The 24792-nt window shown below is 35.7% G+C and overlaps 1 protein-coding gene across 1 annotated transcript in view; it reads left to right on the plus strand.

Moving 5' to 3' along the window:
* The first annotated feature begins 641 nt into the window (after window positions 1-641).
* LOC113228434 (thioredoxin domain-containing protein 11) overlaps window positions 642-24792 on the plus strand; it is a 28295-nt gene continuing 4144 nt past the window's right edge. The window contains exons 1-10 of the mRNA XM_026461736.1: window positions 642-1051; window positions 1257-1467; window positions 5876-5999; window positions 10178-10284; window positions 10459-10656; window positions 11622-11831; window positions 11995-12467; window positions 14187-14496; window positions 14988-15227; window positions 19989-20179. Of these exons, the coding sequence (XP_026317521.1) occupies window positions 840-1051; window positions 1257-1467; window positions 5876-5999; window positions 10178-10284; window positions 10459-10656; window positions 11622-11831; window positions 11995-12467; window positions 14187-14496; window positions 14988-15227; window positions 19989-20179 (2276 nt within the window). The 5' untranslated portion in view covers window positions 642-839. The remainder of the gene's footprint in view (window positions 1052-1256; window positions 1468-5875; window positions 6000-10177; window positions 10285-10458; window positions 10657-11621; window positions 11832-11994; window positions 12468-14186; window positions 14497-14987; window positions 15228-19988; window positions 20180-24792) is intronic.

Below are 24792 nucleotides of genomic sequence, written 5' to 3' on the forward strand. Positions count from 1 at the left end.
AAGTGACCTAAGTTATTTCAGAAAAAGTGAAAACATAATGTATTAGAATTTAGAACTACACTGGCAAATATTACTGAGAATCCCGATAATTAAACGAAGACATGGCTCAAAAGACTTATATCCAAGCCAAAACTATTAATAAAAAAAGAAAGATTCTGACGGCGGGTTTTTGAAGTCACGAGTATTTTACAAAGACTATTTTTGTTTGAAGTATAATATTATGAAGAAAAAACGAAGAAAGAAATAGTTATGAAGAAAGTTAGAACTATATTCCTTAATTTAAACCAAATTACAAAAGACTTTATTCTGAAAATTTCACTAATTACGAATTAATTATTGTTGTTATTATTGTTGTATTAAGTGATAGAAGATAATGTGATCTAAGTGAAAGTAAAACATAAATATTGACTCCCGACGCTTAAAAGACTATTTAATAATAATAAGTGAACTAAGTTATGAGAAAGTGAAAACGTATTGTATTAGAATTTAGAACTACAATGGCAAATATTAATGGATCCCGATAATTAAACGAAGACATGGCTCAAAAGACTTATATCCAAACTAAAACTATTAATAAAAAAAAGAAAGATTCTGACAGTGACATTGACGTTTGACCCTCAAGAAGAGTTCAATAGTTTCCAAAAAGTATTGAAATTGTAAAAAGTGTAATTAATCAAAGAAAAATTAATGTCTAATAAGTTTTATTATGCATTTTCAAACATTTATATTTCATAGTAATGTTGCAAAAGTATTTTGTTGTAGTGAATACCATTTGCCATGCAATTTAAACGCTGAAGATTTTTCAATACCTATTTTCTTTTTATTTTGAATGACGTGTAATGTTTCCAACGGCCGACGCTGATGATATTTCGCAGAGCACGTTATATAAAAGGAACTCGAGTCCTTCTAGAAATGAACGAGACTCTCGTAAACCCACACAAGTCGCGAAACCAAAAAATAATAACCGCGAGATAACTTTCAACATGTTGCTCAAGGAAATGGTTTTCTGTATCGCCCTCGCGCTCACTACTTATGGAGCACTTCACAATACGTAAGATTTTCCACGTAATTTCAATTAAAAGTAGTCGAGATTGTACTATGGTATAGCTTTTCCAAAAAAAAAAAACAAATTTCGCTAATGATTTATTACGTCTTTTTTTTTTAAATTATTTACCAAGATTAACAATATGGAATGTAAAAAAGTACGTAAGGTTTTCTGAAGTTTTATGTACTTTTATTGTGTGATATTTTCGTAGGCCAACAAAGATCTCAAAACACCCTCAAGCAGTGAGATTCTTCAGTGCAGATTCTCCAGTCACAGATTGGTACAAGGGTCAGCTTAGCAATGCCTTGCTCTACATCAACAATGCAGATGTTGCTTTTGTAATGTACTATGCACCTTGGGATGCCGAATCACAGTATGTTAAACAGGAATTTGAAAAGGCTGCTACTATTATGGGTGATCAAGTGAGTTTCAATATCATTAAAGATCATACTGATTTTGAGTTAGCTTTCTAAGTTTATGTACATCAAATTTATGTGCATCATATTGAGTCTACTGCTCAAAAAAAAAAAACAAAATTTGTGACTTAAACTTCAACCATTACTTAAACATTCTCAAAAAAGCTACATTAAACTGCTACACTTGCTAGAAGCAACTATCATGAGATGAAGTATTTGCCACAGTTAGAAAATTCTCAATCCATTTTTAGTTCCCATTCTTTCGTAGATATATACTGAACATTGGCGATGTTCACCATATTTTTTATATTTATACAATGTTTATAATTACTATATGATACTGGCAAAATCCAAAAATAACATTGCCACCAAGCAAAAAGAAGCAGAAGATCTTTTGTTCAAACATATTTTACTAATAATTCTTACTCTTACGTCAAATCATAATAAACACAGGTGGCTTTTTCCTTGTTTTGTATAGGTAAATAAAATGCTATTTTGTTCATGTGTGTACAAATTGTGACTGGTTTAAAAGCAATGTATTTAGCAATTGTATTTATAGTGTCAGTTGAGAAAACAATATTATGTGTAACAATGGTTTTCACTGACAAAATTTCTTAATATCACTAAGATCAGTCAACCTGTTATGTTGTGTTCATCATCATCACTACCGGGCACGGGTCACCTGTCGGGCGCGGGTTTAGGCCATAATTATGTTACTATAACAAAACTAAAATATGTTCAGAAGTTGAAAGGAAAAAGTTTATCTACATGCAATGTGTATGAAAGAGAAATTGTAATTATGAAAATTTTTATACTATAGGCAAAACTTTCAGAGAAATGTTCAAGTGCTAAAGTGATGAGTATAATATCATGATCATTATGATTTAAACTTAGGTACATTATAATAATTTTTATTTTTCCTTTCTTTATCCTGCGATCAGCCTTCCTGGCTATAAACAGATGGGTTGTATGAAGTTCATAATGGAAAGGGTGCTACTCCCAGTGGAGCGCTGCCGTATAGGTTATGTAGTCAGGTATTTTACTGACTACCGTGGTCAAAGACGTCACGCTTTTTTTTTAGTCGCCGTACGCTTTCAGGCATGGTGAGCTGCTTGGCTAGTCGATTTGGGTGATATTCTAGCTGAGTTCTGTATTTATCACTGTAGGAGGCTATTTCTTCTGTAACTGTGGGCATGTCAAGAAATTCGTGGATCTCCATTGTTTTTATGAACCATGGCACATTTGATATCTGTCGGAGTATATTGCTCTGCACCCTTTGAACAATCATTATATTAGAGGTACTAGCAGCGCGCCAGAGTTGTATGCCATAAAACCAAATTAGCTTTAGTATTGCTATGTAAATTAGAATTTTGTTATCAATGGCCAGTTTAGAATTTCGTCCAATCAGCCAGAGGAGTACTTTGAATCTCAAATTGATCTCATCTCTTTTGGTTAGGATGTGTTTCTTCCAGGTTAGTCTGCGGTCCAAATGCATTCCCAGGTATTTCACTGTATTCTGGTGTGGGAGTTGAGCGCCATATAAGGAGACCGGTGGGCAGTCTTCTTTGCGGAGAGTGAAGGTGACCTGTACTGATTTAGTCTCATTAGCAGCAATTCTCCATTTTGCTAGCCAATCCTTAATTTCGTTTAAGCTGCTTTGAAGGAGTCGGGATGCTTCAACTGGACATTTACTTGAGGCATATAACGCCGTGTCATCAGCGAAGGTAGCAACGGTGGCCTTTGGGTTTTGTGGCAAGTCGGCTGTGAAGAGTGTGTACAGAACAGGTCCAACCACGGATCCTTGTGGAACACCTGCAGAGATTTCATGAAATCCTGATGTGTGGTCGCTATCCCTAATTTGAAATGTTCTGTTACTAATGTATGAGCTCAGGACTCCATAGAATGTGTGTGGCAGTAAAGATTTTATTTTATATAGCAACCCCTTGTGCCAAACCTTATCAAAGGCTTGCTGTATGTCAAGGAAAGCCGATGAGCAGTATTCTTTTTTCTCGTATGACTTTTTGATTGCTCTGCATACTCTGTGGGCTAGTTCTACAGTTGAGTCCTCTTTTCTAAATCCAAGTTGGTGGTCAGGGACAACAGAATTTTCCCGGAATACATGTGTCAGCCTATGTAGCAAACACCTCGCAAACAGCTTGGACATAGCAGGAGTAAGCTGATCGGTGTATATGAAGTGATATCGTGAGAAGATTTACCAGGTTTGTGGACCATTATAATTTGGGATATTTTCCACAGGTCTGGGAAATGAGAGTAGGACTCTCATGATTGCATTGAATAGCATTGTGAGGTATACTAATCCTTTGCACGGCAATTCTTCAAGGACTTTCTTGTCGATGAGATCGAACCCTGGTGCTTTGTGGTTGTGCATGAGTTTAATATATCTACTTATATCCCTGGGCGTCATTACTTTTAGAGGAAGGTCAAGTCTGAAGTCTTGGTTAAGAATGGTGCCATATCTGCTTCATCCGCATTCGGTTTAGCAGGATTTGGTTTGAAGACTTGACTCAGATGGTTTGCAAGGGCCTCCATATTGCTCTGTCCAGTTCTAGCCCATTTACCATTTTGAATCCGAAGTGGCGGCTTGTGCTGTCAAAGGCTGATCAAAGTTTTTGCATGCCTTCCATAGAGAGTAATTCGTCGCTTTTGTTGAGGTAAGACCCTCTAGGTAAGTCTCCAGAGAGATGTCATTAGCTTCTGTTATGAGGCTTTTTAATTCTTTAGCTGCTCTATTAAATGCTGTTTTGTTACTACGATGTGTGCGGATATGCCAAACTCTTCTCAGTCTTCTTTTTTCTATAATTTTTGTACAGATGCATTCCGAGTAGACTTTACGTGGTGGTGTGCGTTCAGCTGCTTCAAGAGTACACATCCAGCAGCATTCTTGGATAGTTTTAGTAATGGACATAGTGGCGTCATCGATATCAGTTTCAGTTTTTAGAGGAATCTTCAAGTCAAGCCAACACATTATAATAATTAAGATTAAAATAGAAGGTAACTTCGTAAAAGGCAGTGCAGGTTGCCTACAGGAATGTTGAAAACCAATCACAATTACATTTTTCTTAATAGTAAAGCACTACCACTGTGCACCATTCTGACATATGTACTTCGATGTTATAAAATTGGTAGAAAAGAGTTCTGTATTTAAGAGGTCAGTAAATTGTTAATAATGCCTTAGATGGTTTTATCAAATTTTTTTGAAGCCCCACTACAATTTAGCTTGTGGATCTAAAAGTAAAACTGCCGTCCTCTAAGACGTGGCTAAAAGACAAATAGTCAAATAATCAATATAAATACCAAAAAATAGAGAACAAAATTATTTTTTAAAAACCGTTAAAATTAGTTAACTTGTTCGACTTATCGGAACTTACCCCAACAATGCATAGCTGAAATATCATCAAACAATTTCAGTATTCTAAAACTGAGTTATTGTTTTTTCTGATATCTCACAATAATATTTTGTCACTTAGCCGCGTTTTAGTTAGTGGACGGCAGAAAATGTCTCTAAACAGTAACTAGTAAACCCTGTCCTGGAACGCATAATTTGAATTGCCATTTAAATTAAATGGTTTATGTATGTAAATAAATGATTTTGATTGAATGGCTTTGGAGAGGGATAGTGTAAGCTATCACAAACTCGAATTTTTTTTCCAAAATATCGTTTGTTGGAATTTTCATTACACCGAAAACCGAATTATAACGAAACATTCTTTCAGAATATGTTGGATGTTTATCGCAAAGACACGATTAGGTTCGGTTAGGTTAAGTTAGGTTTAAAAGAAAAAAACATTTCCCCCTCAAAATTACTTTCGAGGTTATGAAAATTCGATCAAACGTTATTTCTGGAAAATGTCATTTCAGACTACTGAATATGATTTGCGATTTTTTTTAATGTCTAAGGTCCTATACGTTGCTTAATAAGTAGACAAGGAAGTTATTACTTACCGACCAACAATTTAGGACTATAATTATGTTTCCATCCTCTAAGCCCTTAGAGGATGGAAAAAAAAGAAATCTGACACACAGGCAATCTAAAGTAACCATAGTAAAATCCGGCAAGACTTATGAATAAACAACTTAAATGAGTCTAATTACATGAGATATTTGGGCTATTGTATGATTTATAGGCAGAAAAATAACACATGTGTATTGTAACATTCGGTCGGTTTCCGATTTTCTATTGCCGCAACCCCTAAATGCTGCAGCGACGAATTTTAATCAATACTTAATTGTTCTCACTGTCAATATTTATGTCATTACAATTCATGCGAATAATTCAATAAAACATTTGGCCAAACATTGGTTTTGACATTTGATGTACGTACATACTACGTTTACTAGTCTGCATTTTTTTTTATTAAATAAACCTTGTTAGAACTACTTGAAATATTTTCAGGTACATTTTTCTGCCATAAATTGCTGGAATCCAGGGAGTGAGTGCAGGTTGCAGCACAGTAAAATACCTTCATGGCCTATTTTGATGGCATATACAATAAATTCTAGAGGAGTGCTGTATAAAGGTAAGTGACCTTGTATAAAACAATTGTTTTGTCATGAAATGTTTTGTGTAAGATTAGATAATACAAATTTATGATAACCTTAAGAATATCCATCAGGCACTGAAAGTCATTATTGAGTAACTGATAAATGTAATTAGTTTTACCAGTAAAGTAACACATGAATATTTTTTTATATTTCGATGGCCCCATTTAATAAACATATGTTATCTACACGTTTATTACGTATTCTATACGTTTATTCGGTAGGGCCGGAAATTTGTGTTATTAATGTTAATATGTAAATATTTATTTCATATCAATCTCTATGGCTGGAGTTAATCCGCTGGTAACAAGCTTTTTTAGTTATTTAAAAAAAAGTTTGGTGGTAATCTAATGGTTTGACCTATCGCCTTTGAAGCAGTGGCCGTGAGTTTGATTCCGGGCTTGCACCTCTGAGTTTCTCGGAATTTAAGTGCGAAATTTAATTTGAAATTTACCATGAGCTTTTCAGTGAAGGAAAACATCGTGATGAATATTGCACGTCGAAGAAGGTTTAAAACCCTTGAAAAACGTGTGAAGTCCCCAAAACGAATTGGGCCAGGGTGGTGGATTATGGCCCAAAACCCTCGCCTGAGAGGAGACCTGCGCCCAGGAGTGGTACGTATAAACGGGTCGGGACGTATAAACGGGGATGCTGATGACGTACTAAGTTTATGTAGTAAAATGTGACAAGTTGGGTTTGGAGGCATTGCAATACTCAAGAGAGCCAATGAATATTAACAATACGACATTAAATGGTATTATTTTTTCTATTCTCAAATACAAAATAAATTGGACCGGGTTCGATTCCCTAGTTTTATTTTCCCTATGAGTGTAGAAAATCAAACAAAGACGTCCGAAAATTGAATTAATTATAATAAAAAAATAAATTACAATTTAAAATAAAAAATTTAAAAAAAAATGGTACGGGTAACGGCACATCAGACTTCACATTTTTGTTCGAAAATCGCCTCCAGTGCAAAGGAACAAGATACGTCAATGTGTAGCTTAATGTGCTGGCGTGTACATGAAATTATTTTTTTTACGGGTCGTGGTAACGGGCCTTAAGACCTTAGGTTTTTTGCGCTTCCGACACAGTGCTCCCCTGTATAATTGCCGGCGCAGAAGGAAGGCCACAGGACGCTCAGCAATTGGTAGCCGTTAGAAAAGTAGCGGAAATGTTTTGTCCTAGTCCGGACTTAGTCAAGCTCCAGGTAGTTTAATCCGAAAGTAGCTTTTCATGATGGTAATAATTATCCCGAAGGTGACTCCTGGAACGGACAACCAACGATAAGTAGTAACAACGGGTAGTAACAGCCTCCGTTCTGAAAGCCCAACAACGGTAAAAGAGAATTAGGCAAGCATCTACGTAGTAGCAATTGCCGTTGGCGCGACGAGAACGGAGTTGCAGTTTAAAATGTGTAAAAATATATAAAAAAAGAATTTAGATAATAAGGCTGAAGGTCTAGAAGTTTACTTATTACTGGAAAATAAAATATAAAGCTAAATAAGCCAAAGAAAACGTCTGGTGAAAAAATACAAAACAATTTGATCGTTACAATTTGAAATTTTGATGATGCAATCTTTAAAATTTCTCAAAGCGTATGGTACATAGGGCGCACTACAAGTTTCCGGAACTAGCCACTTACATAAACAATATTTAAAAAGTAATTACAACATTTGAAAATGGAACATCTGACCGTCACTTGTTTTTACATTGTGGCTTCATTTTAGAAATTGGTTGTCTACATCACCATGGATTTAACTCGTGAAAATTTTCGTAGTATGATTTTCTACGACTCCAAGTGTAGTTTAACAGCTCAACGGAGCTTTGCTCGGCTTCAAACTGCTTTTGGCGATGAAGCACCATGCAAGACGACTATTTATAGCTGGTTTGCAGAAATCAAACGCGGTCGTGTGAATCTCAGTGATGAATTTCGTAATTGGTCGCCCGTCCACTGCTGTGAACAACAAAAACATCGATGCTGTACGCCGTATGATCAAAACAGACAGGCATGTGACATACCATGAGATTCGGGCATCTTTAGGCATAGCCATGAGTCAAATACAATCAATACTACACAAACATTTGGGTGTGAAAAAGCTGTGCTCTCGGTGAATCCCACATAATTTGACTGAGGTTTAAAAAACGGATCGCGTCGCTTGGTGCAATGCCATGCTTACCAGATTCAACGAAGGGGCGTTAAATTTGGTGTGGGACATAGTAACAGCTGACGAAACATGGATTTATAGTTACGATTCAAAAACAAAACAGCAATCGAGCGTATGGGTCTTTCGAGATGAGCCGAAACCAACCAAAGTGGTGTGCGTGCAAAGTGCCTCTAAGCGGATGATTGCTTCTGTTTTTAATAAAACTGGACATGTAGCTACTGTTGTTTGGAAAATCATTGTACCGTGAGTAGTGATTGGTACACGACCATTTGTTTGCCGGAAGTTATTGACAAACTCCGTAAAAATAACCGTACGCCGTATCATCTTGCACCACGATAATGCCAGTTCTCACACGGCCAGAGAGACAAATGAATTTTTGAAGGTGATCAACGTTGACCTTATGACCCATCCCGCGTACAGTCTCGACCTGGCACCTTGTGACTTTTATTTCCAAAAATTAAGAACCAGTTAGGCGGTCAACGATTTTCATCATCTGAAGAGGCTGTCGAAGAGTCTAATTCGTTAATAATAAAAGTGTCGCACTTTTGAATATACGTAACGGTTTTTTATATCGTGAGCGCGGCCAAGCCGAGTGTGGACTAGCTCTGAAGACGTTCTAACGCAATTTGAAGAGCTTGGCCGCCGCCGGCTCCGCTTTCGGCGCTTCCCTCGCCTTCCCTCTCTGCGTCTCCGACATCATTCGAAAATGCAACGCAAGCTGCCATAGATTTAACCAGTTTTGTCAATAGTATTATGTCTCTATAGTCATGGTTTTAATTCTTCATAATTTATTATTATCAAAAAAATATATATATTTGTTGAAGATAATATTTGCGTTAATTTTTAATAATGTTAAATTTGCAAAAAACAGTTTTTTCTAAAATCAATTTAACAACGTTGTAACGATCCAAAGTGAAAAAGCTATTATTGTCTTTCCGTCAATTAATAGCTTGTCAGCCTTTTAAAGGTTTTGTTTTAATGCGAAAGACTGTTTTAAAACATGCACATTTTTTATGGTTTCAATATTTAACAATTTATATTATTTCTACTCAAACTTCTATCTTGTAACTAACTAGTTTTTCACATTAGTATTTACCGTCTAGAAGCATCGTCTTTTCACATTGTTGTTCTTTTAATTTTACATTTAATTTAATTTTGTTTCTTACTTTTGCAAGTATTGTTTGTTATCTTAGATGCGAGTTTTATCTTGTTAAATAGCACCTACAGTAGAAGTATTGTATCCGGAGATAGAAGCCTGGAGATCCGTCACACAGGTTAACTTGTATGGACTCCAGTCTCTTACCAAGCTTTTTCTTTTCGTAGTAAAAATTCAAGTTAGCTATTTACAAGTTTATTTATGTAAGGACCTTGATAAGAGACAATAAAGATTATTATTTAAGCAATTTCAAATAATTATGAAAACCCATCAGACTAATCTCTACTGGGTGGTTAACACAAATAGTGGTGGTGGTACATCTTTCAATTTGTCGGACTCTAGAAACTTCTATCTATCACTTAGGTACCACTTGACTCGTGTAAACCGACTTTAACTATAGGTAGAAATAAGTAATCTACCTGTAATTAGTTCACCCCGATAAAAAAGATTTTGCAAATGCCTTAAAATCGCGAATTAACTGTTGTAAAAATTGATTCTTTTAATAGAATAATTTTAATAGAAGAGAAGATCGAAGGAAAGAGAGACAGGTGAAGACGAAGCTGTTTACATTAATAGAGAAAAATTGGATGTCGTGCCGTTTCAGGACCTCAAAGTAAGAGCGCTGAACAGAGATGTTTGACGATTACTCCATTAAGAAGAGCTCCGCTCTTAAATAAGAAAGTAAAAAGAGGTCAGGGTCCACCTCTAACTTGTCATTGTCGACATTTAGTTTACTGTTGTTTAGTTAACTGGTAGGGCAAGGACCTTCGCGCGCGGCTTCTAGTTTTTTTGATAAAAAATTTATAAATAATAAAAATATGTCGTATTTCAGGGCCGAGGGAAGCCCATCACATGGTTAGATTCTTAGAGCTGGTAATTGAACCTGTTGAAAAAATATCCACTACAGAAGAACTTGTGACTGTACTGGCAATATGTGACGTATGCATAATATTTTTTTAAATACATTAAAATAGATATTCAAAAATTTAGTAATGTAAAGCAAACTGTCTTGTTATACAGTAAAATTAAATTGAATCTTTTTTTATTCTACAAGTTGAATTTGACGATAGGTAAGTTACACTTTTACTTAAGCATATAAATATATTATTTCAGGTTACGGCTGTAGCTTTTATTCCAATGGCGCCAACATCAAAATATTACAACACCTGGTATCAAGTAGCACTCAAGATGAAAGAATTCGATTCCCATGGTGAATTCTGCTTTACGATAGTGACATCTGAAGAATTGTCTAAGGGAATAGGTGCGACTCATTTTCCGAGTGTCCGTCTGATGCTTTGGAATGATACAAAGGTGACACACTAACATCTATTGACTTACAATTGTTGCGCTCTCTATTATCGGTACTAGTTGGTTTCTCAAGCTCCATGTTTAAAAACGTTACCCATGTAGTTAGATTGTATAATATTAAACTGATAATCCGCTGTAATGCATCGCCGGTTCAGTCTAATGATTGAGTCCCATTTACCAATATTTTTTATTGTGATTATGAAAACAGTTCATACTCGCTCATTCAAATTTTAGTATTTAATGATTTTCCATTGTTTATTGTGCTTATTGATCGTCTTTTGACATTTGTATATTTTAACGATTTCCGGACTATTCTAGGATTTAACAACAGAATGCTTTACTAAAAATCATGATAATATAAATATAACATAAAATGTTCCACGAAATGATATTCTATCATATTCTTATATTATTGCGACAACGACAGTTATTATCTTGTTACGGTTTGAATTATTGTAGTAGTTTTACATTTTTATTTGATATTTCATATTAAGTTCAATTTTTTAATGAATCACTTTCAAAAATAAATCTTGGTTAATATTATGATGGATTATAAGAAGAAACCAAGATTGACTTAAACACACTACAACAACAAAACAGATTACGTTGGCGCCATCTGGGTGACCGACTTCTTAAACTGCTCGGTTTGCATTCTTTCAAATATAATATATTATACTTCTAAAACAATGTAAACCGTGATAAAATGTTAACTTGCACCGAGTAATGTTAAGTACCTATGAGAGATAACACCAACTTTGTTGTGTTATATGTATATGCGTAACTGCTATTTTGTTAGCTATGCGCAGCTATGTGTTAGTTCTTATAACAAATTTATGTGTATTACCTACTAAACTTGTCATCGTCACAGTGAGTTTTTTTCGTAAATCTCGAAATTAGTATCGAAACATTTTGAAATCAAACATCCACCTAAACCTAGTTCTTTATTTAATTTAATAATTTTAATACAGGAATACAGGATAAGAGAAGAATGCCAACAAGAATGGAACGACACAAGTATAATAAAGTGGTTACTGGAGAACTATGACGCTCCAGTGGGGAGGGTAGTTCCGATGTGGAAGAAAGCATTCAGTTTCGAAAAATTTGTTGATGGGAATCCTATTTTAATATTGTTTACTCCACTCAATCCTATATATGTACAAATTCCTAATTACCTACTGGTAAGTATTTATTTTTACGTTTCTACAAAATATATCACCAATTAAAGATTATGTTTAAAATTAATAATAATAAAAATTTTAATTAATATTAATAATTTAAAATTAATAATATAAAAATAAACGAATACTATGTGTTTATTTTTCAACAATATAATTATTCTAGCTTCGCGAAGTTGCCATGGAGTACTATATGTACTGCAGAAACAATGGGTCAGAAAGAATGAAAGAACAGAGTATCCAATGGACAAACGAGAAAATAGGCATTGTTAAAGTTCAGCGCTACATTTACCTAAATGAAGGTTACGAAAAGTTATGCGAAGGTGCCCAGAAAACACTGAAACCACAAAAACCGAAATATAACAAGAAAGACGACGTTTTCATGAATAATAAGTGGCGTAACACAACACAAAAACACAAGAAGGCCGCTGCAGTGAATTCTTTAGTTAAGAAGGGCTTGAATCCTCCCAAAATTATACAAGGAGCTGAAGATGGATCTGAGGTATTGGCCATAGTAGAAATGGTACAGGAATGTGATACTAAAACGTTGCCCGCAGAAAAGAGTGTCTATGAAAATCTCGATCAGTGTCAGTCATACGATGAATCAGAATTGGATCCCGCTTTCTTGAATATGGCTACGTAAGTACCAAACATAATATACAAATCTGCAAATATAGATTTTTTTATATATGAAATTTTAATTTTTACACTATGACTTATCTCATGAATATATATATTTGCCAGTACATAGTCGGCATAGTCGCAATTGCGTAAACTTTTATTAACTAGTTACTTGTTACGTGTTGCATGTTAACTAGTTAATCCGTAAATTACACTGTGTTTGTCATATTCCCTACTAAACTGCCAAGTGTTACTTTTTTTTATGATACCAAGTGACGGGACGAACAAGTTGTGCGCTTGGATTACCAAGCGCCAAGCGCTTACTAAAGCGGCACGCCTGTCCATAACAATGCATGTGTTATGCAGTTGCAGTGCTACTAAGAGTTTTAAATCACAAAGATCTGAGGAGCACTGCCACTGCACCCGTCAACCTGAGACAAAAGTTGACAAGACCCATGTACCTGTAATTAAGGTAGGGTGGCAGTACCTTCCTTGGATGAACTCCTTTAGAAGGAGCTCTATTGCGACTACTGTGACCTATTACTAATGACACTGTAGTTGAGCTAACGCTCGTTCCTCGTTATATTTTATCGAACGTTTTTCAATAAAAAATATAAGACGTGAAATGATTAAAGTCATGTTTTGCCAAAAAAATTGCTGTTTTTAAGAAGTTTCACAAAATCACAAAACGAATCTTTCGAGCGAGCATTCAAACAATTGAATCGTCGAACCCATTAGTCCAGCAAAGAATACAAGTAGTCGATTTTAAAGATCTTGAGCCATTCTATTTTGTAGTGTATATTATACCTTATAAAATACATTGACGTTTTCTGTCATCAAATGATCAACTTAAAATTTCGGAGAAAAGGTCATCCTGTTCTCACTTAAATTCTAAAAAAAAAACAGTGAACATAAAAATGTCACTTAAACGGACTCTATATTTAAAAAATATTTAAAATAGTATAATATCATTGCTTAAAATAGTGTGACTATACTGCTGCCTTCCGACAGATCGGGTCGTGACATGTGACAGTACAAAAATCACCATCCTCACTTGCTACAATGTTACGCGATGGTGTACGTTCTTGTCACGCCATAAATGTAGACTACACGGCGAAATGTAGTTTCAAAGGCCCCGATTCGTAGATCACAGCGTTGCCTGACATTAGGTCGTGTCATTTGTTTGAGTGACAAAAACCGTCCACGCTCATATTTTTGTCACGCGTATTTGTTACGGTCACGGAGTTCGGTGCGTTAAATGCCACAAAAATTTGGATCCACGCTTACATATCGCATATACAAAGGTTATATTTACTGGGATGATGGGTAAAACGGAAAGTGCGTAACACATACATTAATTAATCCATTATACGTATGTATTTTTGTATCACGGAACATTACTTCCATTATTTCTTGAGCTTGGGGCTACGAGTGTTGTGTGTGTGTTATTTAAAAATGTATATATACATGTAATGCATTTGTGCTCAAAAAATGTATTTTATGTGGAATGAGCGATAAATCTATAGTGTTTTTGTTTAAAAGAAACATTAATATCGAGTTCTTAGCTATTCGCGATTGTTACACATAGGAAATGAAACTATTTTTCCGGATCTAAGAACCCGTGACTATGAGACCTGTAAAGTACCCGAAACGTTGATTTGTTTGAAAAAACAAATATACGCGATTTAGATCTGGAAAAATAGTTGAATTTCTTATGAGAAACATTAATGTTCTCAGGTTCTACAGCAAAGAAACATCAATGCTACCCCTTGAAGATGATCCGTTATCAGCTGAAGGACTAGTTCATGACCGCCTTCGTCATTTCTGCAAAGTCTTTAACTTCGCTAAAGAGTGGGGTCCGCCAATATTCCCCGCGGTCGTTAACGAAAAAAATCTTAAACGCATTTCAGGCTTATCATGCAAAATGAACGTCACTTTGAATATGATTGTAGTAGACAGTGTGGAGAATCATCATTTTGCTGAATCACTAGGAATAGATATAAAGAATATGAAGGATATGACAGCTGTCGTTATTTTAGATACTAAGGTATGCTCTATACTAAAATTTTATGTTTAAAAGGATTGTTCTTATCAGAAAATTAATTTAATACAAGCATGAAATATTATCAATAAAAAAATTCTCACCGTATTAATGGCGCGTCAAAATTGTTATCTGTACCCTAAAATCGCAAGCTTCAGCGTTATTCTTTATATATATTATTGTATTTTATAAGTAGGATGGGTTAAGGTGTCTCAGTGGAATTCTGTATTTGAATTGTATGTATTTTTATTGAAAACTTGTCCCTGAATACAGAATATCGTAAGGTTCTTATGGTTCTTAGGTTATTATTATGTGCCTTTTTCGAATTAAAGTGTACCTGTATTATAATTATAAAATATATTCACGCGTTTCTGTAAAACTTGAATGACTCCGAAGCTTGGTGTTTAGAAAACAGTACTCTACAACATAGTCCAACGTGTTAGTTTTTATGTTTTCTATTTTAATAGTATTAAGCAACATTTAAATTTTATTTTCAGCATGAAACGCAATATGTTATGAGTGAAGAGTACAGTGCCAAATCGATAAGGGATTTTATCCGTAATTTCCACTACAAAAAACTGAAGCGATCTTTACGAACGCACGTGGAGGATGCTTTGCATACGCACTACTTTGGCTCCGACGACTCTACAGATCAAATGGAGATACATAATAGCACGATACAAGTCACAGAACTTACTACTAAAACATTCAGGCAATTTGTTACATCTCCGGGCAAGGTTAGTTGTCAAGAGATTTACCTATAGTTGTTAAATACTACGTAATCTAAAAGCCTATTTTTCCATCTAATAAAAGTTAGCAGCCATACATTTTTTTTATAACGCCTGGGCGTGGCGAAACCAGTGCCACCCAATGAATGATACGACAACGTAACTTGCGCATGCTTCAGTACATAGAAATATTGTAAGAAAGCAGACGCGCCTGGTGTGAAATATCAATATTCTACAACATTTTTCATTGATTTCTAGTTGCTATATTAATCTATCACAACTAGGCGCGGTTTTGTCTCCAAGTAGAGGGTTTACTATGTAGGCCGTCACGCAATGCGGATTATGGATTTTATTTATGATACCAAATGGCGGGACGAACAAGTCGTGCACCTGGTGGTAAGCGACAAGTCTGTTGATAGCAGTTGCAGTGTCCCTCATATCTTTAAATCGCAAAGATCTGAGGGACACTACCACTGCGCCCGTCACCATGAGACATAAGTTGAAAAGTCTCATGTACACTCTGTGCCCTAAGATACCTGACCCCCTAAACTATATTAAACGACCTTTTGGTACTGAGCACAAAAGTGTGGAGAAAAGTGTTAAACAAACTTAATCTTTAATCTGTGTGCCGTAAAGTGCATTTTCGCATGACTTCCTGTTGGCATCATTAGCGAATGACGTTTTAAGAATCTTTTTAAGCCAATTTGATCTTTAACGTATAGTTCTTACTTAAATACAGAATACAAATTTCAACCTGCTAAGCTAAGGTTACCGTGGTCTAGCGGTATAGGACTTGCTTTGCAAATATAGGTTCATGGTTCAAATCTTGTTCGAATCTTGATCGACATGAAAAATAATAATATTTTATTTTTTTATCTCTGTATAGACCTCAGAACAATAAGTATAGATGTAAGAAATGTCTTAGAACGTTATTTTCTCGATGAGAGTCAACACAAATAATTTTTTTTAATATGAATTTTTCAACGAAAGATGTTTCACTTTAAATTGTTAATATTATTGACATAAAGCACAATGTTCGTTCACTAATCGATTCCTTCGGTGCGGAGAAATATGCGATCATCGCTTTATAGTTGCCTGAGATGGGTACATAGCAATTAATAATGCGTAGGGTGGGTAAGTATAGATTAAACGAATCATGAAATCGCTCTGCAGTTTGCATACGATCGTGTCCTCTGTGATTGACGCATTGTGTTCCACGTATCCTAATTATCTTTTCTGTTTTTAATTGATTCCAAAGTTTTCTTTCCTTTTTTAATATGCCGCACTTAACTGAACTATTGAAATTAGAAATCGTTGTTCTGTATGAACAAGATGTGCCAATAAAGGAAATTGCGAGGCGCCTCCATATAGCGGTAAGTATTATTATTTATATTTGTCACAGTGGCTTCAATTTTTCGAAAAGGTGGTCCTTTTCCTTCCCCTTCTCATGCCATGGATTTAACGAATTATTAGATTTAAAAAATATAAATCTACAAATATAATCTAAATTCGAAACAAAATTATGACAACTTAATATACGGTGTTATAAATTGTTTGTTCTCAGAGAAATACTGTGAAGCTATGGATCAAGCGCCATAGAGAGACTGGGTGTGTCCATCGTAACCAGCCGGGCCCAACACCGGTGATGTTTACGTTTGCATCCAGCCGTCATCGAGGGGTTGTCAGTAGACATATTGAAGATCCCTTTGCTACTACGCGATCAACTGCTCAAGTTCATGAGATATCAACAAAAACTGTAAGAAAACACTTGCATGCTGCAGGTTTTAAAACATACAGGCCAGCTAGAAAAATAGAATTAAGACCCGCCCATCGCCAAGATCGAGTTCGTTTCGCACGAGAGTATTTAGACTTCGACTGGCAAGATAATGTTGTAGTTTTTACCGATGAAAAAGCTTTTAAGTCAGACAAAGACGGTCGCAAAATTTTATGGAGACGACGAGGAGGACGTTATAACGAAGTGAACGTTTTACCAAACAGATCAAGTGGAAGAATAACGTTAGGGTATTGGGGATGGATGTCATCCATGGGTCCCGGGGAACTGTTTGAAGTGGGTGGTCGTTTTAATAGTCACACATATGTCGAACTATTGCGTGATGTAATGTTGCCCACAGTGCGCATTGCTTATCCTGACTCTCACATATATTTCGTGCAAGATAACTGTACTGTCCATCGCGCCAGGGTAGTGAGTGATTGGTTTGCATCACAAAACAATATTTCAGTTATTAATTGGCCATCTAAGAGTCCAGACTTGAACCCAATTGAAAATTTATGGGGGCAAATGATTTTAAACTGGGACTCATCTAATGTTAGATCTAAAACAAACTTAGAGGAGCTTGTTGTGTCTACATGGGAGTCAATGCGTGGTGGAGATTTATGCTGGTCGATGGTCGCAGGCATGAGAGACCGTTTACAACAAGTGATCGATTCCGAAGGCGCCCCTTTACTTTGGTATTAAAATTATAATGGTTAAATAAGTAAATACTTTTTGTGTAAATGTGTGTTACGAGAATAGTTATTAAATTATAAAGCCAACACTAGGAAAAAAAAAGCTATACGAAATGTGAGTGATGTTATTGTTAATAATTTAACATGTAATTCACTGCACTACTGTATAATTTTGAAAAATACAGCCTGTAAAGCTACTACAATTAATAATAAAATTAGTTTTTCTAATATTTTGTCAATATAGACTTTGTTCTACTATATTATCTTACTTGAACCTGTCTGATAATAATAAGTTAGATAGATCTAATTGTTAAAATTGTATAACACTAGTCAGATTAAAAAATGTATGTATAGCAGTTGCTGATACAGGCTGTAGGTAGATTTTTTACTTTTTTACTAATTATAATTTACTTCTTTACTAATTATAATTTAATCAATTATAATTTAACAGCTACTTCTTTACTAATTATAATTTATCACAATAAAATAAAGTGTTTGTTCAATTACCAACGAAATTATTTTTTTGCTTCATTCACCCAATGTCTGTTGACTCTCATCGAAAAAATAACGTTCTAAGACATTCTTTACATCTTTACTTATTGTTCTGAGGTCTATACAGAGATAAAAAAAAATATTATTATTTTTCATGTCGATCAAGATTCGAACCATGAACCTATATTTGCAAAGCAAGTCCTATACCGCTAGACCACGGTAACCTTAGCTTAGCAGGTTGAAATTTGTATTCTGTATTTAAGTAAGAACTATACGTTAAAGATCAAATTGGCTTAAAAAGATTCTTAAAACGTCATTCGCTAATGATGCCAACAGGAAGTCATGCGAAAATGCATTTTACGGCACACAGATTAAAGATTAAGTTTGTTTAACACTTTTCTCCACACTTTTGTGCTCAGTACCAAAAGGTCGTTTAATATAGTTTAGGGGGTCAGGTATCTTAGGGCACAGAGTGTACCTGTAATTTCAACAGTACCTTTACCCTTGAAAACCGGAACGTAGTAATGCTCGCAACACCGTTTGGCGGCAAGAATAGAGGTGGCAGTACTTCCCTGAAGGAACTCTTTGACAAGATTGATCAAATCTTCGAAGAGTATTGTCAGCCTTTTTGATGTGCATTTTTCATAAACGAAATTGTACTCTTCCATCATCACGTGTGACTAAAATCTAGGTACAAACATAGTCATCAAATCTAGCTAATACAACTATTAAATTTGATGGCCTTATACAACGCCATCAACTTTGATATTCACAAATACTGTACTGTAATATTTTGGGGGTTACTGTCGTTGGTACTGTCTGCGCTCTCTGAACTATTACAGAAATTTACCGTCACGGCACCATCTCAAGGTGGGTCGTTCGATCTTCTTTCTCTTCTACGTCTCGAGTTCCCAAATTCCAAAGTCCTGCCTTTCGACGCTTATGTCTAAAATAATAATAATATTATGTGCGAGACAACCACACCAATTGCCTGGTCTCAAAGTAGGGAATTCCCTGTACTATGAGCACCAGAGCAACGGAATTAAGATTGGAGCACTTCCCAGAACACTCAGACCAATGTAGAAAAGTATATTTCCCAAATTAGTCCTATCGGGAATCGAACCCGGGACCTCCGTATCCATAGCCCAGAATGTTATCCGTTTGGCCACCGAGGTCGTCATATATACTATCATTATAAATATTAGAGCGAAACCTTCTCTCTTCACCAACCCGTTAGTCCGATTGCTGGGCATAATTTTCGTCTAAGGAGAGGGCTTAGATCATACCATTATACACATACTAACAGTTTTGGTAAAGTGACTTTTTAAGTAGTTTGGCGCTGTTTTGCCATCCATAATATTGCTGAAGTTTCGCCAAGGTCCGTATATCACTTATCACATTCGCTATGCTTGTGTATAATATTATATGCTCTGGTGTTATGCAACGAATAAAAGTGAGCTATTTTGCCGTCTACAATATTGCTGTAATTTCGGCAAGGTCTGTATATCACTTATCACATTCGCTACGCTTGTGTATAATATTATACTCTGGTGTTATGCAACGAATAAACGTTTACCTCTTCCGAACCGACTCTTTAAAAACGAAAAGGTATTCAAGTTGATTGTACAATTATTTTTTTGTGTGTTAATTAAGTAGCTTTTGGTTTTTTATTTTTTGCAGTCACAGTTCAAGGTCGCATAGCTTAAATGATATGTGATTGCGATCTTTGAAGATAAAAAGAAATATCACACAAAAAGTCTTCTTTTCAGCATCACTGAGTTATAAACTAATTTCTAAAAATAAAATTTACAGGTGTCTATGGTGGCAGTGTGTGGAGGGGCATGTGGCGCGCATACCTCGCGTTCTTTAACTGAAGCGGTTCTTCTGTTGAACTCATGCGGCGTGCCGGCAAGAGCCGCCCGCATAGACGCGCTTCGCCACGACTTGCCTTGGCAGTACACTGCATCATCATATCCTACTATATTTGTCTTCTCCACACGCATGTAAGTACCACTTTTCTCTCATAGACTTCAAAGCGACCTATACCAGGCCTATACTGACTTGGATCCATGTAATTCTTAAAAAATAAAAATTGTAATGCGTACTTAATAGAACAATACGAGTTTTATAAGAACGAGATTAAACATAACTTCTTTCTTATCTATGAGTCAAGCTATTGTCGGTATGGTAATCGCCAACCATCTCAGTTCCGCGCCCTAATTTTGATAGGACACGACATTAACTTTTCCCTTATCTGATCTAAATAATCCCTCACACGTACAATCGTTACAGACACACAATTTCCATAGCGATTTTGATACCGTAGCGCTCAAAGCCACACCACGGAACAAAAAAACAATGGAAGTGCTTAAGACTCGATTTCTATTAGAACCGTTATTGCCAAAACGCACACCAACTAATTATAAACACTATGAACTCTTGATAATGATTCGTCGTAGTTTCTATGATGTCGTCGTAGATGTAACAAATCTGGATTGTTGATATAATTTAAATTTTACCCAGTCGCTATAGCGTTCAAAGTTTTAATACCTTTATTGCAAGTCACGACGCTTTGATTTTATATTGAAATTTTATGGAACGTGTTGTCATCTTGCGGACATTAGCGACAACGACTAACATCTGAACGAATAGAAAGTAGTTATTTCTCGACAACAAATTTCTTTAACGCACACATTGCGTAATGAACTTTATTTCGATCAATTACTCATGAAGCATTTTTCGCTTGGCTTTTGTTCGCTACTAGGAAAATTCGAAATGTTTATTTAGTGTTCCAAAAGATAAAGTTCGACCATATTGCTCTGGGATAATGTTTACTTTCGTTTGTTACAGTACAAAAATCAATCCGATAAACAGTGCATTTTTAATTTTATTGAAATAAGACGTACCGATGATGTTAAATACCACCACGGGTAACATTTTTGGTGCGGCTATCATTTTTGGTCTCAAAACGAGCACAGTAAGGCATTTTTCTACGATTTTAGAGAATTTGATGATTAATGACACAACTATACCGTACAAAGCGAAATAGCGAACTGAGCTCAAGTAGGCACAACTGTCCCTACAGTTGGCACGCGTACGACGCTAACTAACCACTTCTACTGTATTGATTTCTCTGTAAGGCACACGGTGTCAGAAAACTGTCGTGACGTGGTAGGTGCCCAAATATCTGTTTTCATATGAGTATATAAATTAATCTTCATTTTATACAGTATAATGCAGAGTATAATCTCGTTTTTGGGCGGTCATCAATTTTAACGAAATTGAGACCCGGCAACAAACCTGGTTAACAAAGCGCCAACGCCGGGTTAAAATCCCGACGCTTGCCCGTAAACATTGTTATAGCACGGGATATAGATAGGCCGCATATACTGGGTGGGACGGAACAAAAAAAACCGAAAAAAAAAACGAACGACGAAACGAAACGGACGAAAAAAAGCCGAAAATATCACGTTCAGAACCCTACATACATGAGTTTTATTTACTTTAAATGTAAAATCAGAGCAGTTGAAAAATGTTCGTCCAGATTTAATCCTTTCGCGGTGCAACAACCTTAAGCGAATCAATGATGTTAGTACATCTACTGCCCCACAGGCGGCCGTCGTGTTATTGGCACACAGAAGAAATAAAAGTGAGAAGAATAGGTAATAAATAACATAGAACTTAATTTAACCTAAAAGGTTGTTCGATTTGTCCACGTCCCCTTTACATTCCAGACACATTCCTCGGTGTGCCGGTCACACGCCGATGTGGTTTTCCACATAAACAGACTAATACATTTTACATTTTCTTTGTTAAGGACCATTGCGAAATAGTGTTGTTTGCTGATGACACATCCTTGATTTTTAAAACACACAGACATGACATTAACTATGACCGTATTAATGATACCCTCTCTAAGGTAGTTTATTGGTTTAATGCTAACAATTTATTGCTTAATGCCAAGAAGACAAAATGTGTTAAATTTGAATTACCTAACGTAAAATCGACTAGTCCAAGCATAGAAATAAACGGAGAAAAGTTAGACCCTGTTAATAAAGTAGTCTTCTTGGTAGTGTCCTTAGATAGTAAACTTCAGTGGTTTCCACATATATCGACCCAGGCCAGCAGATTAAGCTCCGCTGCATACGCTGTCCGCAGAATACGTGAGCTTACCGATGTTAGTACTGCTAGACTAGTTTACTTTAGTTACTTCCATAGTATAATGTCCTACGGGATTCTCATGTGGGGTAAAGCGGCAGATATTCTAACCATATTTGTATTGCAAAAACGAGCGATTCGTTCTGTGTACCGTCTAGGCTCTCGGGTATCTCTCAGAGAAAAGTTTAAGGAGACTGGTATCATGACTGTGGCATCATAGTACATTTACTCAAATATTTTATATGCCCGTAAAAATATACATAATTTCAATAAGAAAGAAGATATCCATAATATTAACCTTAGAGCTAAGTCCAAACTCATGGTACCACGATTTCGTTTAACCAAGGGTAAACAACTCTTTTATGGGGAACTGTATACGTTTTTACAATAAGATTCCGGAGCATATATTAAGTTTATCATTTCCTAAGTTTAAAAACTACATTAAAAATATTTTGATCGAAAAATCATATTACAAAATTGAAGACTACGTGTTAGATAAAGATGTATGGAAAGACGACATGGCTCCAGAATCCACACAAATTTGATTCAAAGTGTATTCCATAGCATTTAAGTTTATTTGAAAAGAGCAATCCCTAGAGTTTCTTGCTCGTTCTTCTCAGGGAGGTCAGCGTAGTGAACGAGCAGTAGCTTAAATGTGACGTTTTCAAGTGTAAATTTATTTTACCTATGGAATAAATAATCTTTGACTTTGACTTTGACTTTGACTTGCTTAACACAAACACTACTTAATAACGGCACTATTCCAATAAGTTGCTGTCACAACCCAAAAATTAATAAGTAAACGTTATTTTGTGTTGTAAACACGAGAAAAAGATGAAACCACGAGTTACCATACAACCAGGCATATTGAACTAATTTATGAATGAAAAGTGTTGTCAACTAAACTAATGCAAATATCACTAAACAGTAGGTCCATTTAATTATCCAGAACTACATGGTCACAGTACAGACAAAGGTCTCCTGAATAAAAAGAACAAAGAAAGAAAAAAGACTAAGATAAAAATAATATTAAATACTAAACGACTAAACCTAATTAAATACTCGCCAAAAAATAGCAATTTTTTTATCGCCAAATAGAAATAAAAGACACTTTTGATGTCAAAATGTCACATGAAGGAACAAAGTCGCTTAATTGGCAACTCTGTATAGAGATGCGCGCGGCGGCGGCGTACGCGTCGTCATCTAAATGTTAATTTTAAATAGACAATTATGATAAAGAAATAGGTTTCGCAATAATCTTGTTTGGTATAAGTACCATGAGCAACTCAAAAGTAAAAGTAAGTTAAGTTCTGCACACCTCCAAGAACCGATTTATTTAGTTTTACATTACATTTATTAAAATTTCAACTACTCAGCTCAATTCAACAGAAAATTTAGTTTTGAATGTTGATCTCATTAAAATGAACTTTTCGTTTTAAGTTAGTAAACCGGCCCGTACCGGTTTGCTATATAGATTTTAAGACTTTCGTGGTTATTCACTAAATGATTATCACTGATATCAGGTTTCTTACCACGGTATGACTTCTTTTTATTTTACGTCAAGACGTGGTTGTAGCAAAAACAAGAGTACTCAGGAATTGATGGCTGTGAAAGAACTTAGGACTGATACAACAATTATAGTACTGAAGGCAGACAAGGGAAACGCCACTGTGATTAATGGACGTTGAAGAATACGACCCTAAAATAAAAGCTTTACTGGAGGATGTCATGACATACAAACATGTAACATACAACCAGACTGCCAGAGTGAAACGACAGACGGATGCTATTATTACTGAATGTAGGAGCCCTATCCCAGTTGATATTGAAAAACAACTATTACGTCCACGTATCGTTCAACCGCCGAGGCTTTATGGTTTGCCAAAGATCCACAAAACTGACGTACCATTACGATCAATAGTGAGAAATTGGGAAAATCGCGCGCTTGCATTTTTGGATGTATTGGTCAAAGTCCGACAAGACGGTTCACTCGGTCTTCTGTGTACAGAAAACCAACTCATACGGACAAATATTTACATGCCACTGCACATCATCACCCAAAACACCTACATTCGGTCGTCAGGTCATTAACCAATAGAGCTTATGATCTTGGTGATGCACACCACCTACCACAGGAACAGGAGCACGTTAAGACGGTTTTGCGACAGAATGGATACAAAATAAAAACATTTAAACCAATACACAAAAGGAAGAAGCAAATTGACGTACAGAAACTACCAGTTTTTCTGCCCTGTGCATTGACTTATTTGTAAGTCAATGGCCCTATGTACAAGGGGTGACAGATAAAATAGCCAGGTTGCTAAGGAAGTTTTCCATAAAAACTGTTTTCACCCCCTTAACCAAAATAGGAAAAACGTTACGTTCACCAAAAGACCACCTTCCTTTACAAACACCGGGTGTCTATAAAGTGAACTGCAGTTGTGGGAGCTCGTATATC

Source organism: Hyposmocoma kahamanoa, unplaced genomic scaffold (genome assembly GCF_003589595.1).
Source record: "Hyposmocoma kahamanoa isolate Upper Pololo Valley unplaced genomic scaffold, ASM358959v1 232, whole genome shotgun sequence".
Classification (NCBI taxonomy): Eukaryota; Metazoa; Arthropoda; class Insecta; order Lepidoptera; family Cosmopterigidae; genus Hyposmocoma; species Hyposmocoma kahamanoa.